The 25,075-nt window shown below is 39.0% G+C and overlaps 1 protein-coding gene across 1 annotated transcript in view; it reads right to left on the bottom strand.

Annotated features, from left to right (window-relative positions):
- Positions 1–24,544, bottom strand: part of COL2A1 (collagen type II alpha 1 chain) — a 90,413-nt gene extending 65,869 nt beyond the window's left edge. Inside the window, exons 1-11 of the mRNA XM_087710572.1 lie at positions 24,181–24,544; positions 19,713–19,919; positions 17,226–17,242; positions 16,534–16,566; positions 16,376–16,408; positions 16,233–16,286; positions 14,664–14,765; positions 12,395–12,478; positions 9,141–9,185; positions 8,813–8,866; positions 1,545–1,598 (exon numbers count right to left, since the gene is read on the bottom strand). Of these exons, the coding sequence (XP_087566698.1) occupies positions 1,545–1,598; positions 8,813–8,866; positions 9,141–9,185; positions 12,395–12,478; positions 14,664–14,765; positions 16,233–16,286; positions 16,376–16,408; positions 16,534–16,566; positions 17,226–17,242; positions 19,713–19,919; positions 24,181–24,274 (777 nt within the window). The 5' untranslated portion in view covers positions 24,275–24,544. The remainder of the gene's footprint in view (positions 1–1,544; positions 1,599–8,812; positions 8,867–9,140; positions 9,186–12,394; positions 12,479–14,663; positions 14,766–16,232; positions 16,287–16,375; positions 16,409–16,533; positions 16,567–17,225; positions 17,243–19,712; positions 19,920–24,180) is intronic.
- Positions 24,545–25,075: the final 531 nt, after the last annotated feature.

Here is a 25,075-nt window from a genome sequence, read left to right as displayed (position 1 = left end):
CAATTCCATAGTATGAATGTACCTGTGTACTCACTTTTGTTGTACTCACTTTTGTTGCCAGCAGTTTAGACATTAATGGCTGTGTGTTGCATTATTTTGAGGGAACAGCACATTTACACTGTTATACAAGTTGTATACTTACTACTTTACATTGTAGCCAAGTGTCATTTCTTCAGTGTTATCAGATGAAAAGATATACTTAAATATTTACAAAATGTGAGGGGGTATACTCACTTCTGTCATATACTATATGCAGACATGAAATGCTCTAATCTTTGTTACCGGCTCGAAACCGGGAGCGCACGCACATGCGTGCATGCTCGCTTCGCTCACATGTGGTGCTTCTGCGCATGCGCAGAGCATCCATGATGATGTCTGGGCAGGTGGGAAGCCTCCTGCCACCGCCACTACTGGTTCGCCCGAACCAGGACGAACTGGCAGAATACCATGTTTGACTGTATGCACTGTACATATGACTGACAAATAGAATCTGGAACAAAATAGTGCTATGTGGGATGTTCCTGGTAAGTGGGTGGGCAATCATGTCCCTTTCTATTTCATCCTTCTCTGGTTTTTTAGCTTTCTGGGGTGTTTTTTCTGCTTCTTCTCAACAGCTGATCAGCCAGTAAACATTCTCAGATAATGAACGGTTGGAGGAAGTGGATATGTTTAGTCTAACGAAGAGAAGGACAAGGAGTAGCATGAGAGCAGTCTTCCAATATTTGAAAGGCTGTGACAGAGAAGAAGGGGCCGACCTATTCTCCAAAGTACCTGAAGGCAGGACAAAAGGTAATGGATAGAAAGAGATCTTGCCTAGAAAGAAGGGGAAAATTCCTGACAGCGAGAACCATTAATCAATGGAATGACTTGCTTCCAGAACTTGTGGGTGTTCCATAGGGGTGTTATTGACTTACCTTCCCTACCGATTTGCAAATGGGAGCATGTGCTCGCTTCACTGGCACATGCCACCTCCGTGCATGCACTCAGTCTTCCGCACATGCACTTTTGGTGAAAAAAGGGCCTAAATGGGATGCCATAAAGCCGGGGTGGGTGGGTGGGGCCACCTGCGATTTCCACTACTGGTTCATGCGAATTGATCAGTAGAATACCACCTCAGGGGCTCCAATAATGGAAGTTTTTAAGAAGAGATTGGACAGCCATTTGTCCAGAATAGTATAGGTCTCCTGTTTGGGCAGGGGGTTGGACCAGAAGACCTCCAAGGTCCCTTCCAGTTCTGTCATTTTGCATTTCTGTTGTGGGTTGTGATGCAACAATTCATTCTTTCTTTTAAATGGTATATCTCTGTACACCTTGGCTTCTGTCAAAGTCTAGAAACACCTTCTTCTTCAGCATAATTATATTAGAATCCACATCTCCCTTCTGAGAACAAATGATTTATTGGTGTAGGGTAATTGATACAAACATCAAGATATAATCTTTAAATAAACATTTTAACATAACCTTTCTAGCAACCTCCTCCTTCACTGAAGCTGATTCATCTCTGCTGATCCTACTATTGGGAAGTTTAAGAAAATAATACTCACATCTTCTCCTGGTTTTCCGGGTAACCCAGGTGGCCCACGGGGACCCATTGCACCCTAGAAGATAAAGGAAAAATATAACTGAGAAGAATGAAGTATGAAATAAGGGGTTGTAATGACACAGCCTAGACTTGGTATGGCATTGAGCAACAAATGAGACAGCAATAGCAATAGCAGTAGACTTATATACCGCTTCATAGGCCTTTCAGGCCTCTCTAAGCGGTTTACAGAGAGTCAGCATATTGCCCCCAACAATCTGGGTCCTCATTTTACCCACCTCGGAAGGATGGAAGGCTGAGTCAACCCTGAGCCGGTGAGATTTGAACCACTGAACTGCTGATCTAGCAGTAGCCTGCAGTGCTGCATTTAACCACTGCGCCACCTTGGCTCTTCTTCTGACAGTGGGACACATAGGCTGGTTCCTTGACTCATCATAAACTGGGTTCAAATTCTGCCTCAGCTGAGGACTTCCCAAGTCATGTTATTTCTTCCTACATCTGATTCAGGGATTTAGCAGTAGCAATATCACTTAGACTTATATACTGCTTCATAGTGCTTTACAGCCCTCTCTAAGTGGCTTACAGAGTCAGCATACTGCCTCCAATAATCTGGGTCCTCATTTTACCCACCTCAGAAGGATGGAAGGCTGAGTCAACCTTGAGCCTGGTGAGATTCAATCTGCCAAACTGCTGACAGCCGGTGATCAGCAGAAGTAGCCTGCACTACTGCATTCTAATCACTGCACCACCGTGGCTCATTTAAGCACCAATTTCCTTAAAAACAGTTTTTTCAATACCAAGCGAAAAGATATCTACTATGTGTATTAACAAGGAATCTTCTATGATCTGCCCGGCAATACAACTGTCTAATAAGGGGATACTATAGAGGAGTCTTTGTGTGGAAAAGGAAAAAAAATATTTGCTGTAATACAGGACCGGGAATTATTCATTGAAAGCAAAGTGGGAGATTCAAGACAGATAAAGATTAATATGTAGACAACGCATAGCTCAGGAATTGTTATGAGCACAAATTAACTTTAAAAGGTGAATAGCCAAATTCATGGAAAACAAAGCAACATTTTCAATTAATGCATGGCAGATATAAAGATTTGATGTTATAGAGGTGCACCGACAGATTAAGGATAATCAGTCATATTCCTGAACTCACTAGTGAATGGTTCTTCGGTTACACCACCAACACTCTCAAACATCAACATCTGCCTATACCAGATGTTTGGGAAGGACTCAACAGATAGATTAAAAACGCCAAATCCAGTTTCTCTTTGGTTAGAGAGAAACACTTGACTGACTGTGCAATAAATCATCATAATAAATAAGGATCATTTAAGGAACAGGATTACAGCTTGCATGCTTTTCATAACCTTTCTTAGTTCTGCTTCGAATTGATATTTCCTTCAGTTAGTTATCGGCGGTGGGAGGTTTAATGAGCAAATTTAATCACATATTAAGGCAACTAGTATAAATAGGCATAGTATGAAGTATAAATACAGTACAGTATATGTAATACTTATATAGTTACAAGTAAAGTCCAAACTTCAATAAAAATCCTTTGAAGATTGTTCACATATAAAGCATCTCTAATTTCTCGGCAATGAAATAATAGCTACAAAGATTAAAGATTAAGAACCAGCAAATCAGATATGTTCTGAAGTAAACAAATAAAAGTTGAAACTATGTTTCCAAAATCAATAAGGCAAAGGTATGGGCCTCTGAAGCTTTCTTTGAAGTCCCAGAGCTCTTTCTGATTGACAGCTTGTAGCAGAAATGCTACATGGGCCTTCCATTCTCAGAAGCAGATCCATATCAAACTTCATCATATCCTGAAATTGTTTTCATATGCAAAACAAAACTATAAATTGTCCTCAGTACTTGCAGGATTTTATATTCTTCCTAAAGAAATGAGAACACATTTATAATTTTCCAAGCATTTCCATCTCAGTAGCCATTCGTGTAGATTTCCATCAACATCCTGCATGAACCTTCAAAATCATCTTATTCACAGAGGCAACTGACAATGACAAAGTAACTTCACAGTGTGCCAGTGTATTTATACCAGACCTAAGCCATAAATCCTCATCTACTATTCCTAGTTTCTTCTGTATTGATATCTTTCTCACCCTGTTCCAAAGAAAAAAGACTCCTTAACCACTTCTACCTGGATCAACAATTTCTGTCCTACAATTAATCTGAGCCTGGATCAGTCCATGTGGGAAATTTACTTTGTGTTCATATATATAACTTTCTTGCTTGTATCATTATGATTTATATTGTTTTATTTAGTTTTTCCTAGTATAGTTTATGTTGATTGCTTATTTAGTATCCTATTACTGTCACTGTGTTATAGCTTTAATTAAATTTAATAATTTAATAAATGAAATATCTTGACTTATGATTAATGTATTTTTATTATGATTATGATCATGATGTATCACTTACAGCTTTTATGTACACTGAGAGTTTATGCACCAAAGACAAATTCCTTGTGTGGCCAATCACACTTGGCCAATAAAGAATTCTATTCTGTTCTGTAATAGATGCATAGGCCCACTAATCTTTATACATAAGCTTCATGCTGCTACTTTGAATATATTGCTGCCATGGGCAGCAAACCATAGATCTCAAGAATTGTCAGCTGTTGGATTTGTTCAAGCCTTCTTTAAAAAGAATACACAGAATCACAAATTAGGAAAGTGGTTTTTAAAAAGCCAGATGAGATAAGGCAATGACTAAAAGACTCTTCCACGTTGCTGTTGCTTCCCATCCCTGATCCCTCAAAGTGATCCATAGATAACTTGAAAATTGTCTTTGAATTCTACCAGCTTAGAAATGTTGAGAATATGGAAATAAAATAGTTGCTCCTACCCAAACAGCTGCAGGTTTAACAACCATAATTATAAAAAATTTAGAAATCCATTTATCCCTTCTTTAAAGAAAAGAAAGAACAGACTGAAGGTCTTTGTAGGCAGTTGGAATGCTCAAGTCTTGTCATTTTCATCCTATTTGTTTTGGGCAAGGTATGAGATCAAGGAAATTGTTCAGCCAACTTTCTCCTCACAGGATATTCTGCTCTAGCTGAAAGTCAAGAGTTCAATGGAGGTGGTAGCAAGAGTTCACTCCAACGTGGGAATGGCCTCTCCTCAGTACCAAGCACTTCCATCTGGAAACTGGCCTTAGAATGGTTTCTTTTATACAGTCTAGTTGAAACCAGCCACAAATTGGCTCCCCTGCCAAAGACATGGGATTGCCTAGATGTCAAGCTAATCTAGGAGGGTTGCAAATATATTGTGTGGAAATTCCCACAACTTTCAGATAACCTGTATATTATACCGTCATGACCCCTTCCCCATAGCACAATAGTTAAATTGATAAAGCAGTAGATGCCTATTTTAATTACTGGGGCAATAATAAAAGTATAATTGTTTAAAATATGCTGCCCAGTAAATAATGTCCAGGTATAAAATTATAATAAAGTACTGTATATGAAAGAAATCTTTAAGTTAAAAAAAAATAAAAAACCTCAAAGCATTCATGGAGGGACAATTTATACAACAGAGTAATAAACTGAATGAAAAAGAGAGAAGAAAATATACAATAATTCTAAATATAAAGATAAAGGAGAATAAAATAATGAGATCTCAGGAGAGAGAAAAAAATCCCACAGCAAATTAAACTCCTACAGTGTCAGCTTTCTATGTTAATTGTGTGTGAGAGAGAGGGAAATAAAATGGAATGTTGTTACACAAAGGAATTTTGACTCAGCAAAATTCCTGGGAAAAGAAAAGGGGAAAAATATTAAAATCACAGAAAGAGAAAATTGTGGTGCTCAATAGTGTAAGCATTGAAAGAAAATTTCATCAGTACAGTATTATACAAGGCTATCTGAGAGAAGAAATTTCATTTGCAAGGACAAATGAATACTTTAAGAAAGAAGATTTACCAAGTCAACAAATGCCTGAAAACGAACAATGAAGGGACCAATAAAATAAGGGAAATTTGTGATGCTATTTTAAAAAATCAAATAAAAACAAAACATTTGGTCTAAATGGATCATAGGCTTCTTATTAAAATTATTTTGAAGATGAGCTTTTATTACCTTTGAAAAAAAATGATGAACTCTGTTTTTGATACTAGAAAGACACCAGATAGTTGGACAGAAACATATATAATAGCACTGATTCCTAAAGAAGGATGGGATTTGATATTGCAAAAAAAATTATAGGCTAATATCATTACCGAATGATCATTATGAGATATTCATGATTTTAGCTAAAAGACTGAAAAATGTTCCATGTTATCTAAGAAGATCAATATGGCAATTAGAAGATAACATTAACAATGTTGTTTATGTATTAGATATGGAGCAATACAATGAAAAACAAACTGCCTTCATATTTCTTGATGCAGAATAAGCTTTTTATAATTTCAACTGGAATTTTCTGTTTAAAATTTTGGAAGATACGGATTTCAGAGAGAACTTTATTACAGTACATGAGTGGAATACCATAGCTGTATAAATTACAAACCCACAAATAATTGTGAATGAGGAATTGACAATGTCTTGTGAAATACAAAAAAGTAGAGATACCCACTTTGAATACAGATATAAGACAAGATGAGAGTGTTGCTGGAGTTAAGTTTAAAAAAGATTATAAAGTTTATAAACTAAGGGCATTCACCAATGACTTGGTTTTAATTTTGGAAATTTCTTTAGAAGGGTTATACATATTAATGGGAAAATTAAGAGAATTTGGTGCATTGGCTGGATTTAAAATTACCGTAATAAGAAGAAAACAAAGATGTTGAGAGAAAATATAAAATCCAAAAATAATTGTCTGTGAAAACAGGTTTTCGGATTGAGAAAAATAAAATATTTGGATATCATTATAACTAACCAGATTTGTATGTTATTTGAAAATAATTTCTTTTAAAGTATGGAATGAAATTAAGAAAGATTTAACAAGATAAGGGAAATGACAATTGTCCTTGTAAGAATTTTTATCGTAAAAATGAATGTGTTATCTAGAATATTGTTCTTGTTTCTGACAAGAACAAGAATTGAAAATTGATGCATAATTTAAACAGGGACAAAAAGACATTTCCAGATTTATATGGCAGGGGGAAAAGCAAGGATTAAATGAGAGATTCTCCAAGATAGAAAGAGAAGGACTGGGATTACCTGATTTTAAACTGTATTTTGCTGCCTGTTGTTCGTTTTAAATGTAGGAATGGCTTTTGTTAAGAAACAAAAGATTTTTAAATGTGGCAGATCATTGTCTGAAGTTTGGGTGGCATGATTAGTTATGATATGACAAAGTTAAAGTACATGTAGATTTTAAAAAATTGTGAACACCATACTACAGATATAGAACAGGTACAAACCCAGATTATACCCAAAGTATTTGTGCTGGCCTCAGCTCAAGAAACATGGTTCTTTCTCTCTAACCAAAGAGAAATGATTAACATATAAAGAGGGTCAGATAGTTTTAGTTTTAATGGTTCCAATATGCACAATTCAGATAGGTTTAATATAAAGTTACTAGGAATAGAATGTGATAAATCTGAAAATGAATTCTGTACAAATGATGAACACGCAATGGCTAAAATGTATAAACTTTTCTTGAGATTTGGAAATAGAGGAAGAGCAATTTAAGGAATGTACAATGGGCTAAGAATGCTGGTTATAATATTCAAATAGCTCAGTGTGAAGAATGTGATTAAAAAGTCCCAAGGCTCATAATATCTGGCTGATTGGGCTAAGGTCCTGTAAATCTGTAATAAGCATCTGCTATTTAAATAGCATATCCACATCCCCAAATCCTCTATAATAGAATTGTTGGCTTCATAGAGCTAAAGTGAGGCAAAGTAACAAACTAGGAAGTTGGGATGCTTATCCCCAATTCTCTCTCCCCAAGACGCGACCACCCTATGCTCTGTTATTGTTCCCATATCTCTTTTTTGATCCCAGGAATAAAATTAGTGCAATTGGAGAAGATTGCTCTGAGGGAGAGGACTGATAGGAAATATACACAGGAGAAAAACTGTTAAACACAGACCATTTCTTCCTGAAAGTGTTCCTTGTGTTACTATTAAGATAATAAAGGGTTTTACTGAGCTGAGTTTAAAAGGGGCAGACTCCTTTTCTTCCCTTCGCTTGATGGATCCATATTTATGTCGGTTGCAACATCCCAGGTCATGTGATTACCTCTTGTGGCCTTCTGACAAGTAAATTCAATGGAGAAGCCAGATTCATTTAACAATCATGGTATTAACTTTAACAACTGCAGTGACACACTTAACAACTGTGGCAAGGGAGGTTGTAAAATTGGGCAAAACTCAACTAACAACTGTTGCTTGGCAACAGAAGTTTTGGACTCAATTGTGAAGTGCTATCTGTACCATGCTCTACATGGGGCAGCCCTTGAAGAGTATTCGGAGACTTCAACTCGTCCAGAACGCAGCCGTGCGAGCGATTGTGGATGCACCTCAGTACACCCACGTTACACCTATCCTCCGCGAACTGCACTGGCTACCGATCAGTCTCCGGATACGCTTCAAAGTGCTAGTCGTAACTTATAAAGCCCTTCATGGTATTGGACCTGGGTACTTGAGAGACCGCCTGCTGCCAATTTCCTCCCAAAGACCCATTAGATCACACAGGGTCGGCCTCCTCCGGGTTCCGTCTACCAGCCAATGCCACCTGGCTACTACCCGGGGGAGGGCCTTCTCTGTGGCAGCTCCGGCCCTCTGGAACGAACTCCCCACGGAGATCCAGACCCTCACCTCTCTCCAGGCCTTCCGAAAAGCTGTCAAAACCTGGCTTTGCCGGCAGGCCTGGGGTTGATGAGTTCCCCTCCCCTCTCGACTTGTGTGGTTGTGTGATTCTTGGTTATTTTAACTTCTTGTATTGTGTTCTATGTTTCCCTTTCCCCCCTTGAGTTGTTCGCCGCCCTGAGTCCCTCCTGGAGAAGGGCAGCATACAAATAAAATAAATCTAAATCTAATCTAAATATCCTAAATAAGATCCCTAACTTTCTCGGTGTGCTCTATGTAACACTGAAGAAGGCACAGCACTTTTATCTTTCCTGACCCTTTTAAAAATTCTTAGACTGGGTATTTCAATCAGTTCTCCTGTTGGCTGAAAGTTCAAGGGAAATTTCTGCAGGCACACATGGAAGGTGAAATATATGTCCGTTTTTTGTGCTGAAAATGCCATGCCTTTGGTTAAGACAACCCTGCTTCCTGGATACTCACCCCAGTGCCAGGTTCTCCGGGTTCTCCAGGGCTGCCTTGAAAACCTTGAGGGCCCTGAAAAACGGTGATAGAAGCACCATCAGTGGTCATCCCAAGATAGAATAATCTTTCTGTTTTTCTACAGCAGTGTTTCTCAACCTTGGCAACTTGAAGATGTCTGGACTTCAACTCCCAGAATTCCCCAGCCAGCGAATGCTGGCTGGGGAATTCTGGGAGTTGAAGTCCAGACATCTTCAAGTTGCCAAGGTTGAGAAACACTGTTCTACAGTATTGTTTTCAGGTCATCATTGCAAGGTCATCTAAGGAAAGTATCAAATTCTATACTCACTGGAGATCCTGATGGTCCTGGAGGACCCCGTGGTCCCATTGGTCCCTATGTAACAATAAAAAAGGGGGGAAACAATCATATCAATATTGTTATGTTTTATAATTGAAGCACAAGAGAAGAGTTGAGCCTGATTGAGAGTGGGTCTAATCTCAGGGCTATAGCTATAATGCTGCTTCCTTTAATTCTCTCTTTCTCCCTCTGTATTCATGCAGAACTATTTTTTATTTAGGGAAGGCATGCTGAGGCAAAAAGAAGCGCGCGCACAAAACACACACACACATGGTTTCTCTTGGAAACAGTCCATGTTGACTAAGACTGAATTTCATTTACAGCTTGCCAAGAAATGCTGGATAGCAGAAATTTCCTGCTGGAAGTTTTGTGGATCCGGAAGAACAGTAGCTGCTATCTGTCTTTGCATAACTTCAGCCTTTGGTCCAAGGAAAACACTGAGGGAATTCCCAAAACAACCCTCTTTATTACTTCCCTATCTATAATCATCTGTTTCAAAGATTTTGGCACCTGTCCTCAAGAAGCTTTGACAAATAATAACAATAATACAAAGGCCTACAGCTATTTTCTAAAACCCACTTCTACATTACAATGATCTGCTCACGTTCTTAAGTAATCTGATAATGCAAACTAAGAAAATCTTTTTTTAAATGACCAGGGCACTTTTGTCTGAAGCCTTCCAAGGCAGAAAATGAAAGGCCTGAAGAGGTTTTCACGGGAACTGAGGAGAGATTCTGAGATCTCCATTCTCTTTGCCATGGCTCCAGTTGATCCTATGTCCATGCAATTCTTTCAAAGCAATATAGAATATCACCCTGACAATGAACCATTTTTTGTTGGGATTGGGGGGGTATTAGGAAAATTGGTACTGCTATAACTTTGATGGAATCATTTCAAAACCTCAGATTTTGCCCTGACCCTGTGCTAGTTGATTGGTTATTAAACTAGGAGTATAACTCTTTTGAGTAACGTGGTCTTTAGACTTTTTAAAAATGCTTGCTAATTTGTAGGATCCTTTTGATTTAAAGAAATAAATGGAAAGGAGGTATAATCTTATTTCCAATCAAGAGATTCAAAGCCGTTCTTGATTTATTAGACTGCACCATGAAAGTTAATCAACCATTTCTTAATGGCTAATACAATCTAAATAAAGTATGTGACACAGACATTTGTCTGCCATTTTTTATTTGCAAAAGAAAAACAAGCAGTGTCGTAAAGCAAATTGACTAAGATGGAGGAATCGTATATGTATAAACAATAACCTAATTCCTCAAATTAAGGCCATCTGAAGAATATCTTGTAAACTTTTAAGGTTAAAGCTCAAACCACAATATTATATTTCTTTTTGATATCATAAAATTAATTTAATACACTTTGCCTGGAATCTTTACTAACAAATTGAGTAAAAATTGCACAACCTCATTAATTACCTATATTTATAATTTTTCTGAAATTTTTTACTTAAAACAAAATAAAAGAATAAGATTAAATAATAATAAAACAAGCATAAAGTACTCTGGATGTCTTCTTAAAAGGAAATTAATATACATATCTATCTGCTTTGTATACCTGCATACACTATCATTGTGAAAATTAAAATAATTAAATAATTTGAAATATAAAATGACCAACACAGCCATTGCTGATACTGTTATAGCCAACCAATTTTCCTGATCTTTTTTAAGTTTGTCAAAATGCATAATTTCTAATATAAAAATAGGCATTTAGTATGCCAAGTTGCTCAAAGTATAACTACACTACAGAGTTGAATAGGCTGTTATATACTGCATTCACTAGAAAATGCTTCGCACTGTCAAGAGAATGGCAAATTAAAATATTTGTTTAGGTTCCAACTTTTGTAGAGAACCATCACCCCATAACAATCAATATTTACATGAATCATAAAGATGAGAAGTGGAAAAACACTCCTGACTCATCAAGGAGCCTATTTCTTTCAGGTGAATATCCAAGAATCTGGGTCTATTTCGACCCTCAAAATCCTGTATCCGTATAATTCCAAAACAGCCATTAAGGCGGTTGTTTAGATGAGCAGGTCTAAAATTAACTATGAAACTCAAAAGTTGCAGCCACATTTTAGGGTAGATAAAGCTTGTTTAGATTCCCAGCTCTTCCCCCCCACCCCAAAAATAAGAAATATTTAGCTCTTAAGGAACCTCAGATTGAAAAAAAAATGTTTGGGCAACATTAGGCCCAATCAATTCATGAGAAAGTACCTCCCATCCCTTTCAGTATGATTGACCAATGAAATCACAGGCTCAAGTGACACTACTAAGCCCAGTGGGAAGCGCACAATCTGTTTTCTGCAGAAAGGTCATCATTTTGAAAATCAAATTGAAATCAATGTAGATCACCTTATTAAAGTAGCGATTGCTTTTCACCTAGAAAGTTTATTTTTGTTTGTTCCATTTTTGCATATGTTAGCCAATAACGTATTTCTCACAAAAATATGCATTAATTTTTTTTTAATTGTTTTATATAAAATGTGAGCTTTGGATCAAATGCATCTTCATATGCAAAACTCTTGTGAAATCTAGGTCAAATTAGGTTGCTACAGCTTACCAAACCTGCTTAGCCCATCATCATGACTCAACTCTCAGGCTCACTAAAACCAACTCTCTAGATCACGGGTGCAAACTAACCGTGTCACGGTGCCATCACATGATATATCATGACGTTTCCCCCTTCGTGGAGCAGGGATGGGTGTGGCCTATGCGCGATGCATCTGGTCCACGGGCCACCAATTTGACACCCCTGTGACTAGATTCTTTGGAGGATATTAGGCCAAGACCCATAACTTGATATATAACCAGTAAGATTAAGGCAAAGGTTACCCTCCCACATATGTGCTAGTTGTTCCTGACTCTAGGGGGCAGTGCTCATCTCTGTTTCAAAGCCGAAGAGCCGGTGCTGTCCAAAGATGTCTCCGTGGTCATGTGGCCGGCATGACTAAATGCCGAAGGTGCATGGAACGCTGTTATCTTCCCACTAAAGGTGGTTCCTGTTTTTCTACTTGCATTTCTACATGCTTTCGAACTGCTAAGTTGGCAGAAGCTGGGACAAGTAATGGGAGCTCACTCCATTACGAAGTGCTAGGGATTTGAAATGCCGATCTTTCTGATCGACAAGCTCAGCGTCTTAGCCACTGAGCCATATAAAACCGCATCCCTATAAAACCAGTAGAGTAGTGCAAATATTCAAGGAATGTACACTCTCCCAATCCTTACCATAGGTCCTTGCATCACTCCCATCTGAGCACCCCCACCGCCTGCTTTCTCATCAAATCCACCAGCCATCTGAGCAGCAAAGGTCTGCAAAAGACAAAAGGAACATAGTTTCAGTGAGATGCAGAATATGACGTGATTAAATGGAGAACACTTGTACCATATGAAATATAAGAAGGTCTTTTCAAAGCACAGACCTTTCTTTTATATCTGATGGGCAATGTTTGCCATGTTACAGAGGGGAGAAATTTGGGTAAGTTTGCTCTCTTTTACCATTTTTCTCCCTCCCTGCAACTCCTGCAGATATTTTATCAGGAGGTATTTCTGGAAAGTATTTCAGGTGAAGGAGAAAAAAGGGGGCATTTTATTTAGCAATTGATTATTCTTCTACAAAAGTGTTTAACATTTATTGGATATGAATGGAAACTCTGTAGTGACAGAAGTAAAAGTAATACTATCCAACCTTTCAAGAGTTATTTTCAAATACAAGAGATTTTAACTACTCTTGAAGTCATGGTGTTTGTAATGTAAAGTAAATCAATAAATCTCAAATTATAAAAAGGCACTGAGAATAATTTAAGTGTAACTTAAATATGGATTTTGCTAAGTATATTTTCAAAGAAAAATCTGTCACCATATAGGGGTGAGCAGAAAAGCAACCCTAAATTTCACATCCTAAGAGGTAACATCAAGATGAATAGTTCTTATCCTAAGAACTACTCATATCCTATACCAGTGTTAGTGAATCTTTTTGGTACCAAGTGCCGGAAACCAGAAGAGCAGCTGCACACATGCACATGCCGGGAAGATGATCTTCCGGTTTCCGGTGCGCACGTGTGCACCAGCCAGCTGGTCTTTGCATGCAGATGTGCACCAGAAACTGGAAGACTAGGTGGCTGGTGCGCATGCGCGCATCGGAAACTAGAAGATCATCACGGTCCTATACAAAAGAATAGCTTGGAAACAATTACAGCGAGTGTTTTGTGTTCTTTTCAATGCATCTTTTCTGGTGAATTGTCAGTGTTTACTGATAAGTGGAAGTTAAGTTGTTAAAGTATATTAAGACCTTGTGAATGTATCCTATGATTGGTGTAATAAAGTAGATCCAAAGTTAAAATACTTACTGCGGATACAAAGTGAGAACTTGGTACATATTCTACAGAAATACTATTCAACATTTCTATCACTGGTCATGTTTTTGCATTGCAAATAAAAATCCATGGTTCACAGCAAAAGAAATTAAAACGTGAGTGATTCTAATAAATGATTTTATAGAAACACCCAGGGTGGAAATGTTTTTGTGCCTAGCCATCACTCACCTGATCATTCTAAAACCTCCCCCGAAATTAAAAACAATTAGATCTTTCTGCGTTTTCTTATTCAAGGATTAGACATTACTCTTTTAAATATTTCCCTGTAAAGGAGCTAGAGGATAATTAGTAAATTAAGTAGAGATGTTTTGTAATTTCTCTGTTAAAGTAAGCAAAGTCAACAGATCCCAGAGTTACGAGAGGCCATTTGTACTATTAGTTGGACCTTAGCAACACAACGAAACACAGAGGCAATTATGCCTATTGAAATCAATCAGTTCGTAGGGCATATCTAATTCCCTGCTGGGCTATTGGTCCAAACTTTACTGACAAAGGCATTTGGTCTCTAAAGTTTTCTTCTTTAAGGGAATTCTTCCCACTTCAGTCAGCCTGCTGAGGAAGCCCATCGAACACACTAGTATTACAAAGGATTCTGGGTCATGGGGCACAGTCTGAATTTACAAAGAACAATGGTCCGCCCTATTGTGACCCTCTGTTGACCCGGCAAAAATTAAGAATGCGTTCTTCCATAAAAACCAATGCTTCTTTGTGGCGGCCCGCAGAAAAATAAACTTAGTAATGATGAACTAGCTATGCTGCGAGGAATTTTGTTCATATTATTATAGATTATGAGGATGCTTTTTTCTTCCCCCCCTTCGAGCAATGCAGGGAGCTTTTCAACACAAGGGAACGTTATTCTTTCATGCAGAGAGTCTCACAGAGCAAAGCAACGGGAGTGGGTCAAAGGCCTTGTTAGTTGATTAAAAAATAATCACGAGTGTTACTTGCTGTTTGGGGTATTTGAATGTGCAACACATTACACGTTATTCTGAAGTAAGAAGACTTCTCCATTAGGAATTCTCGAGAGGCAACCCAGTGAAGGAGGTATTCACATGACTTGTGTAACGTTCATATGCAGAAGTTGTGAGATTAAAACTTTCCCTAAAGTCAAGAATACTCACTCCACCAAGGCCAGGGGGGCCTGGAGGTCCTGGGGGTCCAGGGGGGCCTGGATTGCCAGGTATACCAGGTTCACCATCTTTGCCACGTGGACCCGCAACACCCTATGGATGGATGGATGGATGGATGGATGGATGGATGGATGGATGGATGGATGGATGGATGGAAGGAAGGAAGGAAGGAAGGAAGGAAGATATTTCATGAATATCAAACTCTCCACTCTTATGTCCAGTTAACATTTCACTTATACATCATTTTTAGAAACCTCAACTTCTAATGCAGTTAATCTCATAATTTTTAAAACAGTATTTTATAACTCAAAACTATGCAAAAGAAAGTTCCATTGCATTAAAGGTTGTTTATTGTTTATAACTAAATTAAATTTCAGTGTGTCAATCCTATGCCTATATTATTAGGAATTTTGCCCAGTATACTAATTTTAATTGGCATGGGATAGGATGCCATGCCATTAGATTGTGCCTCTTAATTCTTAATAATGTTGGGAAACATGTTGATCTTTAGACTTAAAATGCCTTTCATGCTCTTAAATGCCTTAAATGCTCTTTACAAAAAACCCTCTAAAATATACAGCAACTGGCTCAAATTCAGCTAGTTAAGTTTCATAGAGGAATAAAATTATGAGCGTACATTATCCCATTTCATTAGTCTACAATTGAATTCTAACCTACACTATTTGGCTTAAAAAATATTGAAACTGTATATTATTATCTAGCTAAGTGCAAAAGCTACAAAAGAAAAATACTTCCAGAAGTTTGGTCCTCACCTTACCAGTCAAAACATTTGATGGCTAAATTGTCATGTCTCTCTCACACAAATATACCAATAGATTTTGTGAGGAGAAAGAAAGCATTGGGAATGGAAGGATATAAGTGGAAAATGCCACTGTCCAAATACTGTACTAGCCATACGTCTACTAATTTGGAAGTCTTGTTCTATTGCAGAATAGTCATAGGTAATTATTTCCAGTGATAAGTTTTGGAGAGCAAGGAACATCCCAATACCAGGCTCCCTGCAATCCCTAAGGTAGCTTATTCTGTGCCCCCAAACTAGTCTGTTTGCACTAAAGAATGTTATTGCACTGTGAGCACTGAAGTAGAATTCAATTGTCAGTTCAACTTGGATGCTGAATGCAGTGATGTACGTATGGGAGAGGCTCAGAGACACACAGCCAAATGCCTTGGGCTGGCTCAGTAAATTCAACAATTTTTCAGGTAAGGGAGGTGTCTAGAAGTTCATCGGTCAGGTTATTAATCCCGCCTCTTGTACCTAATCATGCCTTAAGTGATCTTCTTCCACACTTCTTGTGATGATTATGATTTTAATACAAACTGCAATATCTAATGTTGGTGGACCTGCCTTGAGGGTTTGATGAGTTACCTCTGCAAAAAATTGCTAATTTGACATAGACAATGGTATTCTACAACTACAGCACTAGACACCTTGAATTGGATGCAAACTCTACTTTGCTTAGAACTTACTCGGAGGTAAGTATAAATAGACTTGCAGCCTGTTTAGTTCATTAAACATTGCACAGGTATAGTTGGTTTTACCCTTTCTCCTTTATCTCCACGTTCTCCCCTTGGTCCTGGTTCACCTGAAGGTCCCTGCAGAACATAATAAGAGCATTCACAACCCATTTTTAAAAGACCTCTTTTTCAATACATGTAAACGAGATAGCAGAAGACGCCCCTACCTGTGGTCCAGGAGCGCCTTTTGGTCCTACAACCTAGACCAAAAGAGAAAACAAGAAAAAGAAGAAAACATACAGAAAATCAGTTCAGTCAAAGATATATTTTGTACAGCGAGGTTTTAAGAAAAAATAGAAAGGGATTCATTAAACTTGAAACTTACATTCTTGATATCACCAGGTTCTCCCTTTTGACCCTGCCAGATACAAAATATGTAAAATTAGGGGATGGGTGGGACCAAACATCCCAAGCCAGTCAATTCACACATCTTGAATTCTAAATCTACATTTTTAACTTTCCAACACTACAGCAATAGATAGCCTGTGGGAACTGTAGGTGTTAGAGAGTATCCAACCTCCAATTTTGCAACTACGGTATGCATAATTTTACCTAAAACATGAACAGACTTAGTAAAGTCACTAAAATATTCATTTGGTTGGAGCAAAGCAATTATATCATCAATTTCAGTAGGAAGCTGTCAGATTGCCATTCACATTCATAGCCAGATTCTGTCATAATTCATGATAACTATCTACTGCATCATTTGGTTTTGAAGAGCTGTCTTCTCCCTCGGGCTGAAGTCAAACCCCAAAGAACATGTAGCCACAACAGTGCTTTTTATAGCATCTCATACGGCAGAGATTGGCTTTTGGGGGACCTGGTGATAAGTAATACTTATTCATTTTTTAAAAAAAGCAGATCGACGAAGGTTATGAATGACACATTTTTAATTAATAAAGCTGCTAAATGAACAGCAACCAATGATGCAAGTCCTTGTTGTGCCTCTAACATAGTTGGCAAACCTTGGGGTGCTAACAGACAATGGTGGTTATTAATAACGTTCAGTTGTCTTACCTTGGGACCAGGTTGCCCTGTTAAGAATGAAGGAGAGAAAGAGAGAGAAGAAGAAAACATCAGAACTATTTTGAAAACAGGACTATATATATAAAAATGAGTTTCACAAATGTCCTCAGTCTGTTCATTCATGAAGCATTTGACAACACAGAAGACAAACTTAGGGTAACCTGTAACTAGATCAAGGAAACAGACAGGAGAGCTTTATTATTTCAGTGCTTGCCTTTTTTCAAATCACTGCTCGGTGGGAGATGCTGATGTCCCAGGAATACAACAGGCACAGGATTTTTTTTTTTTAACACTTGGAATGTAAGGGCTGATGCAAAGTAACAAAACAAGCGAGTGTAGAGAGAATAATAGTGTTCTGAATAATTCATTGCAAGCCATGCTAAAGCAGGCTAGCTAACTTTAATTCCACTTTGCCCACAGGAACTGCAGTTCAGTTTTATCAAAGCAATGTTGTCTATTTTAAAACTGTGTCCATTTAGGACTTTCTTCCACGTAAATTTGCATAGGATGGAAGGAGAGAACGGAGAATCCCACGGATTGGAGGAAGTTGGATTCCCAAAATGTGACTTGTTTACACGCAACTTCCCAATGAAATATTTTTAAAAATGAGTGAAACTCACCACCATTAAACATGGTTAAATCAATCAAATAAGCAAACATTAGGTTTGAGGGTGATATGTAGGCTATTAAAACAAACAAACAGATGCATGAGGCAAAACACAGAGGTTAAAAGCCAAACCAGCTTAATTGCAAACAAAACAAAAACAAAAAACCAATGCACAGAAAAAACAGGGTTAACTTTTGCAGCTCTCAACCCTTTTACTCCTCCTGGCAGCCTCCCTGTTACTTTGTTCCTGATGCTTCCCTTTTAATTAGAGGAGCCTCAGACAGCCAGAAGAGGGGAAAGGGTTAAAAAAGGCCACTTCTAGTTACAATTCCTCATCTACTGTTAAGACTTATTTAAAAACTGCTATTTTTGAAACTGAAAAAGTGGTTGCTTTCCTGACATTGCTGTGGAAAACAGGACCCCAAGGCAGCACAGAGGTGAGGCAGGGAAGCCTTATAAATCATCTCCCAAACTTGAGGTATGAAAGTTAGGTCATTCTTTTAAAGTTCACACAAGGGGAAAGGTTGACCTCTTGATGCTTGAGGCCTCTCCCCCACCCCTCAATTAATGAACCAGGAATTCTTTACCGGGCTTTAAGGCTCCAGAGAGATATAACATATGGGAGGAGCCAGAGTTATCTGCTAGGCAGGGGTGTGTGTTTGTGTGTGTGTTTGTGTGTTGAGTGCAAAAAGTAAAAAATGGCAGCTGTGATCATCCAATCAAAACTAATATCTTGACTTTTTTTAGCTTACCCTCGTAGATTTCTCGAGGCTGAACCATACACGTTTTTTGCTGTGACCAAAAACACATTTCACCAAAAGAACAACTGCTATCTACTTCTCCTGCTTTGTTGATGTGCCTAGTAACTCCAAAATTACTCTAGCATTTTACATCCTTCCAAACACTAGCCTCTTTGATGCTAATCAAAGAGGGAAAGTTGAAAGGCACTTGTGTTTCTCTTACTTGGCCCTTATAATTTTTTTACATAACTTTGATTGGCATACTAAGTGAAAGCTGTTAAAGCATAAGGCAATGGGTACTGTTTAGAAAATGTGTGCCAAATACACATTGTTATTAATAGGATGTACCGATTAGCTGCTTACATACTCAACTTTACATAAAGTTGCTTACATAAAGCAACTTTAATTTTATTGAACATGGGTACACTAATAAAATACTGTATTTTAATAAAGCACTAGATAGCATCAGCATCACTTTTTTAATGGTAGCCACAAGCTGTGATTTATGCACATCACTAAATTTAGATATTAAGAATGAAATTCCCTGTCCTTCAAAAACCCCATGGAAAAGTTTTTGCCATCTGATACCTGATATCAATACCTGATTAGTCTTTTATAGGACTATAAAAAAACCTTTCCATTGTCTAGGTCACCCTATAAATTCTGACACAGAAATCACAGTTCAACGTTGTGTAGTGGAAGACATATTTAGCATTAGGAAGCTTCTTCCCACTTCGTCAATGTTTTAAAGCAACAGTAAATGCAAACGAAAAAGTTGGTGCCATAGTTGTTAAAAACCTACTTGCTGAGGAAAATTTTTGAAATTTCTAGAATGTGTCTAAAATGCCTGCACTGTTAATAAACGTATTGGCTGTCTTAGACAAGTTAATAGTTGATCAACAATGCTGCCCATCTTCTTCTGTCATACATTCATGGTTCAATTAATTAATCTCTTCTACGTCATAAACACAGATTGAGGAATTGTGAGAAGTAGCCTTTTGCAGCAATTGCCTTTCATGGATGCGAAAACATCTGAGAGTCACATCCATGGTTCTTATTCATCTTTCTTGTTTGGTGCTATCATCTCTCAAGTAATTTATTTATATGAAATAGAAATAAATAAATTACAACCACTGGCGGTGGGCTGATCAGTAGGACATATAGGGCAACATTCTCCGAAGGGTATCTCAGGCCTGGGACAGTCTCTCATTTCTTCGCAGAGAATATCGTCGCAGAGGACAGTGCCAGTGTCACAAACACAGATCTGGCACGGTTCGGGTTTCCACACATCTTTATCACTATATCTCTGCCCATCCTGTACACAGCTGCCTGCCTCCTCTGTGCCAGAAGGAAAGGGAAAGGAGAAAGCAGGTTAAGAGACAAATGCAGCAGAAACCAAGAGCGAAAGAAATAGCAGCATTTGTGCCAGTGATACAACACTGACCTCTGTTATTCCCAACCGGCCCCCCTTCAAGAACACCTCATCAACTTCCCACAGGTTACCAGGGCATTTTGCTATTCACAAATAGAGGGAAAAGGCCTTTGGTTAGCTGCTCCCAACCCCATCCTCACTTCCACATAAGTAGTACCCATAAATTTATCTCAGGGTTCCTCACAACAATGATGATAACATTCATGGCCAATCATCTGCCCAATCTTCAGCAATGTGCAGGAAAATCAATTGAAACCATCCATGATAGGTAGCTCTCTAGACTTTTTTTTTTTTTAAACCCAGAGATGGAGAATCCAGAGCCCTCAGGTAAACTGTTCCACTGATACAAAAATTTTACTGTCAGGAAATATTTAAAACAAATCTAGGTAGCAGCAATTTGTTTATTTATAGGCTATTATTTCTGGTTCTAGTTTCTATAGCTGTGGAGAGCAGTTTTGATCACTTCCCTTTAGTTTCCCTTTATGTACCTGAACAATGGTTATCGTGTCTGTCCTCAGTTTCCGTTTCTCCAGACTGAACATCCCAAGTTGCTTCGGCATATCTTCTTAGGAAATGTCTTACAAATATTTGTATCATCATTTTTGTCTTCCTCTGAAAACCCCTTCTGGGATTGCATTATTCAAAATCCTAGATAATACCCCAGTTGTGATCTTAGCAGTGCTGAATAAATAGAGTATCTTTTAGGGTTCCTTCCTACCAGCTGTGTGGGCTCAAGACACTTAGCACATCAATTTTTCATTTATCCTCACCGTTAGCTATCTGAGGTGTGTTAGGATGCTATAGCCACCCATGAGGCAAGACAATGCTTATCTGTGAAGTAATGGCTTGGGTAATAGCTACCTTCAAAGTAAGAGCCAGGATAATAATTACTTGCAAATTAATAACTAGGGTACCAGTAGTAGGCATTTGTGAGATAAAGGCTAGAGCATTAGTTATCTCCGCTACAAGATAATGCCTACTTGACCTAACAGAATGTATTACCCAGTGATTATAGTTATAGAGTAATTAGGGTAATAGATTCCTATAAGATATTGCTAGAGTATTATTACTTCCAGGGTAACCACTAAAATAGCAACTGCTTGCCCAAGAGTATTCCTGCATTGTCTTTATTACTTCTTGCCACATCAAACGTATTTTGCTTGCTATAAATTACTTCTTGGGTACAGTGATACCAACTTCATAAAAAAATACCTGGCAAGCCTAAAACCTAATCACAGATGTATACATTGTGTTTATTCTCAGTCTTAGCTCAGCTATAGTAGTTGCCCCCCTCTCTCTCTACTGCTGATCTAGAGTTCCCTCAGTCCTCACTCAGCAGACCTTGCCGTTTAACAAACTGTCACTTATAAACAAGCATAGTCTCATTTCATGGTGGTTTGAAGAGCCACTTGGCTGAACTGATAGCATTTCTGGTGGAAGAGGTTTAGGACTTAGAACAGTTATATTGGGCCACATAATTAATTCACTTTGCAATCCCTAACACTAATTCATGGCTATAATGGGGGAAGGGAGGATATTAGAGGCCACCCAATTTGCTCTAGCCCCTTTCAACCTGCATCTAAGAAACCGTAGTGACCTGAATTAATTCTTGATAACTCTAAGGAAGAGTAAAATGTGTTTTTCTCATTTAAAATGTGTGTGTGGGGAGGGGGAGTTATTAGGCAACAGAAGACCAAACTAATGTCAGATTGGTGGATATAGCGGATGGAGAGTGGTGGAAGAGTTCAAACAAGAAGGCAGAGGAAGACTTTGATGCTGTAATTTAAACTTCAGATTAACTCTTTCTCTCTGTCCGAAACCCCCGCTCCTTAGGTTAGTGAAATAGAAATTGTATTTCATAGGGAAGAGATCAGAAAAAACTATATTAAAAATGCACCTCATTTGCACTTGCATCTCTTCCCTCCCCCTCCTCCCCTTTTCTTTAACTTCTTAGCAAAGGCCTGACAGCAGCAATGATATGACAGGGGGGCTATTGTGCACAAGTCAGCAGAGCCAGTTGGAGCCCAAGGGACCCTCCACTCATGAATGGACCTTTTCTCAAATGCACACAGAGTGCAATTCACATTGCTCCAGTAGGGACTACTTTAAATAAACATGGGCAGCCTTTCAGCATCTGGAAGCTATTGCTGCTCAAGGCAAATAAACCTGCATAAAGCAAGGATTCAGCTTACACCCTAACCTTGGAGAACACTTATTGGGGGGGGGGATCAGTGTGTAAAAGGAAAAAAAATGAGACTCTCCAAATAAGCACCTGGATTAAAAACTTTCCCCTTCATGAGAATATGAAAATATGCTTTCAAAAACCCAAAAATAATAATAATTAAATGATATTTGCCGATGAACACTTTGCTTCTCCTGTGTGTTTATGAATCTCCAAGCCACAGTGCTTTAATCCCGGCAAAAGATGTGAGAAAAGATGCTAAACTTAGAAAGACTACACTTAACACTCTGCACACCAGCTGATTAATAAGAGAAAGAGCACCTGGTTGTGATCGGGAATTACAAATCGTCTCCCAAGATTCAGTGTGTTTCAGCTACTTTCAGCGTGCAGTTGCCCTGCTTAGTTCACGGAAAGCTTGTGCCTCTTAATAAAGTGTGTTAGTCAGAAAAAGTGCAACTCCTGACTCCTGGTATTTGTTTGTTTTTTGATCACAGTTCTCCTACTCCTTTCCACTGGTAGTCCTCCTATATTTTCCCAGCTTGTTATGGTTGTTAGAAGCAGAGAGTAGACTAACTCCTCAATACCTTTTGATCTGTAGGGCTAGCAACCTAGGTCAGGTCCCTTTCTTGAACCACCCCGAGGCAAAGCAGTGTAAGGCTCTTTCTCTTACCAACTCAAAAGACTCAACCGCAGAGATTATAGCATATTAATAGTAAAAAAAAAGAATTAGACTCTTTCTCTGGAATTTTGCACTGGGAGAAAGCAAGGCCCAAGATCAGGAGCGGGGGGGGGGGGGGAAGGAAATTCCACCCTGCTTCCATGATTATAATCCCTGCAATTGATTTAATATCTGGAGGAAAGGATGGGATTCAAACAGAAGAAAACCTGCCCAAAATATAGGAAGGGAGGAATTGTTTCCACCTACTCAATTTTCACTCTTGAATAAAATACTGCAAACAACAAAGGCTTTCTCTGAATGTGCGGCAGAAAAAGGGAGAACTTGGCTCTAAATTTTGTAATGATTGGGAGGGAAAGTTGATAAAAGCTTTGGAGAGAGGAAGGGGGGGGGGATGGGGATGGTTATACACAATTCCCTAATACACAGGAAGGATTCCCATGCCTCTAAGTGTGTGGGGGGAGGGGAAGAGTGAGAGTAGAATAAATGGACTGATGTGCCTCTGGAATGTTTTGTACCCCTCAGGTGGCCTCTTTTGAGTTGGGGAAATTTTTCCTCCTGTTCCTTCAGCTACCCAAAAGAAAAAAAAATCTGTTAGCTATCAAATTCCCCATCTGCACCTTACTCACATCCTTAACTGAACTAGGGGAGAGACACTAGATCTTATGGATAAAGATCTTTCTTTCTGATCCCCCCCCCCAAATCTTCCTGGTATGTTCTCTTTTGTCTTGACCCCCCCCCCAATGAGCCCCTATACAAATCATTCAGTTAACCCTTTCATTCCACCAACAAGAGGTTGGAGGGGTCATTTTATCCTCTGTGAGTTGAGAATATGACTTTTTACCATACTGTTTTCTGGAGATCTTTAGATGAAGGCACATAACACTTTAAACACTCATAATAATAATAGTAATAATTAAAAAAAACTTTATCCCCAGCTCACCCTACTTGTTTTTGAAGGCCCAGAGAAGAAACGGTACAGCATTTGAATTAGATTGTGCTCTTGTTTTTGAGTAACCAAGCATTACAAAGAACAGATTGGGATTTCAGACTAATTATGAGGATGGAACAGCATCTCTCTGCACAGGAAAGAATTTGAGGAGCCGAAAGAAGAGAAACCAAGTGCAAGAACAGATGGAGGGAGATTAACTCAAAGGAGGAAGTTTAATTGTACAAATTCGCAAGTGAATTAAAAAAAAAAGTTTGCTTGCTCTCCTGACTTTCCCCCCTCCCTCTCCTAATGTATTGTTCCTCATCAACTTGCTTTCCCCCCTGTTTTCTGGACAAGAGAAAGAAAGGTGTAACTTACCTTTATCCTCATTCTGACAATTGACAACTTCTAATAAAATTACTTGAATAGCTGCTAGGAGCACCAGAGTCCTTGAATCCAGAAAGCTGAACATGTCTAAATGTTAGACATGCAGGACCTTCGTGTGGATGAGAAAGGAGGAGGAGGAGGAGGAGGAGGTGATAGTAAGTGGTGGTAGTTTCCCCAGTGGCTACCGAGCCTTCATGCAGTCGATCCTCCGCGGTCTTTAAAAAAAAAAACAGCAAGAGAATCCAAAGTAGCAAAAGGCCCAGCAGAAACCTGGCTAATGCCGAGGGCTCTGGGCTGAAGCACCGCGGCTGATGCTCCCCTCTGCCTTCTAGCAGCCCGTGTATATGCCCAGGTCTCAGTCCTCCCCTGGCCCCCAGCTGAGCTGTAACCTGAGCTTTCAGCCTTGTCCCCTAGTTAGAGACCCCTCCTCCTGATCGATCTCAAGTCCAACTCCTGCAGCCAAAACGGGTGGCAACCAGACGAAAGGGAGGGGTCTGTGTGGCCCTCTTCCCTCTCCAGCCCCGCTCCATACAGGCACACTCGTACCATCTCCCACCCCTCCACACCTCCCGCTACCGCTTCGGCGGCTGGCAGACCTCATATGCAAATCTCCATCATCAGCCCCGTCCAGCTCTCGCTCTCCTCTCCAAGGAGCAACTTCGGAGAACAGCGCGCGGAACTCTTGAGCTGGGAATCTGGCTGGGAGCGCAGCGGCTCAATTGGACTCCCGGGGTCGGCGTGACTTCCATTTCTCCAGAGTCTCCCACTTTTTTTGCATCCGATTTTTCTACAAATCGGGAAGTGAGACCGATTACTTTACTTTATCCGGATTCTTAAAGCAAGCTTGCCTACACGATACGCGCGCAGCATCAGCTAGGTCCGAAGA

The sequence above is a fragment of the Thamnophis sirtalis genome, unplaced genomic scaffold (genome assembly GCF_051295495.1).
Source record: "Thamnophis sirtalis isolate CommonGarterSnake01/CBP01778 unplaced genomic scaffold, rThaSir2_p1.2 scaffold_3, whole genome shotgun sequence".
Lineage (NCBI taxonomy): Eukaryota > Metazoa > Chordata > Lepidosauria > Squamata > Natricidae > Thamnophis > Thamnophis sirtalis.
This window is presented reverse-complemented; position numbering and strand designations above follow the sequence as displayed.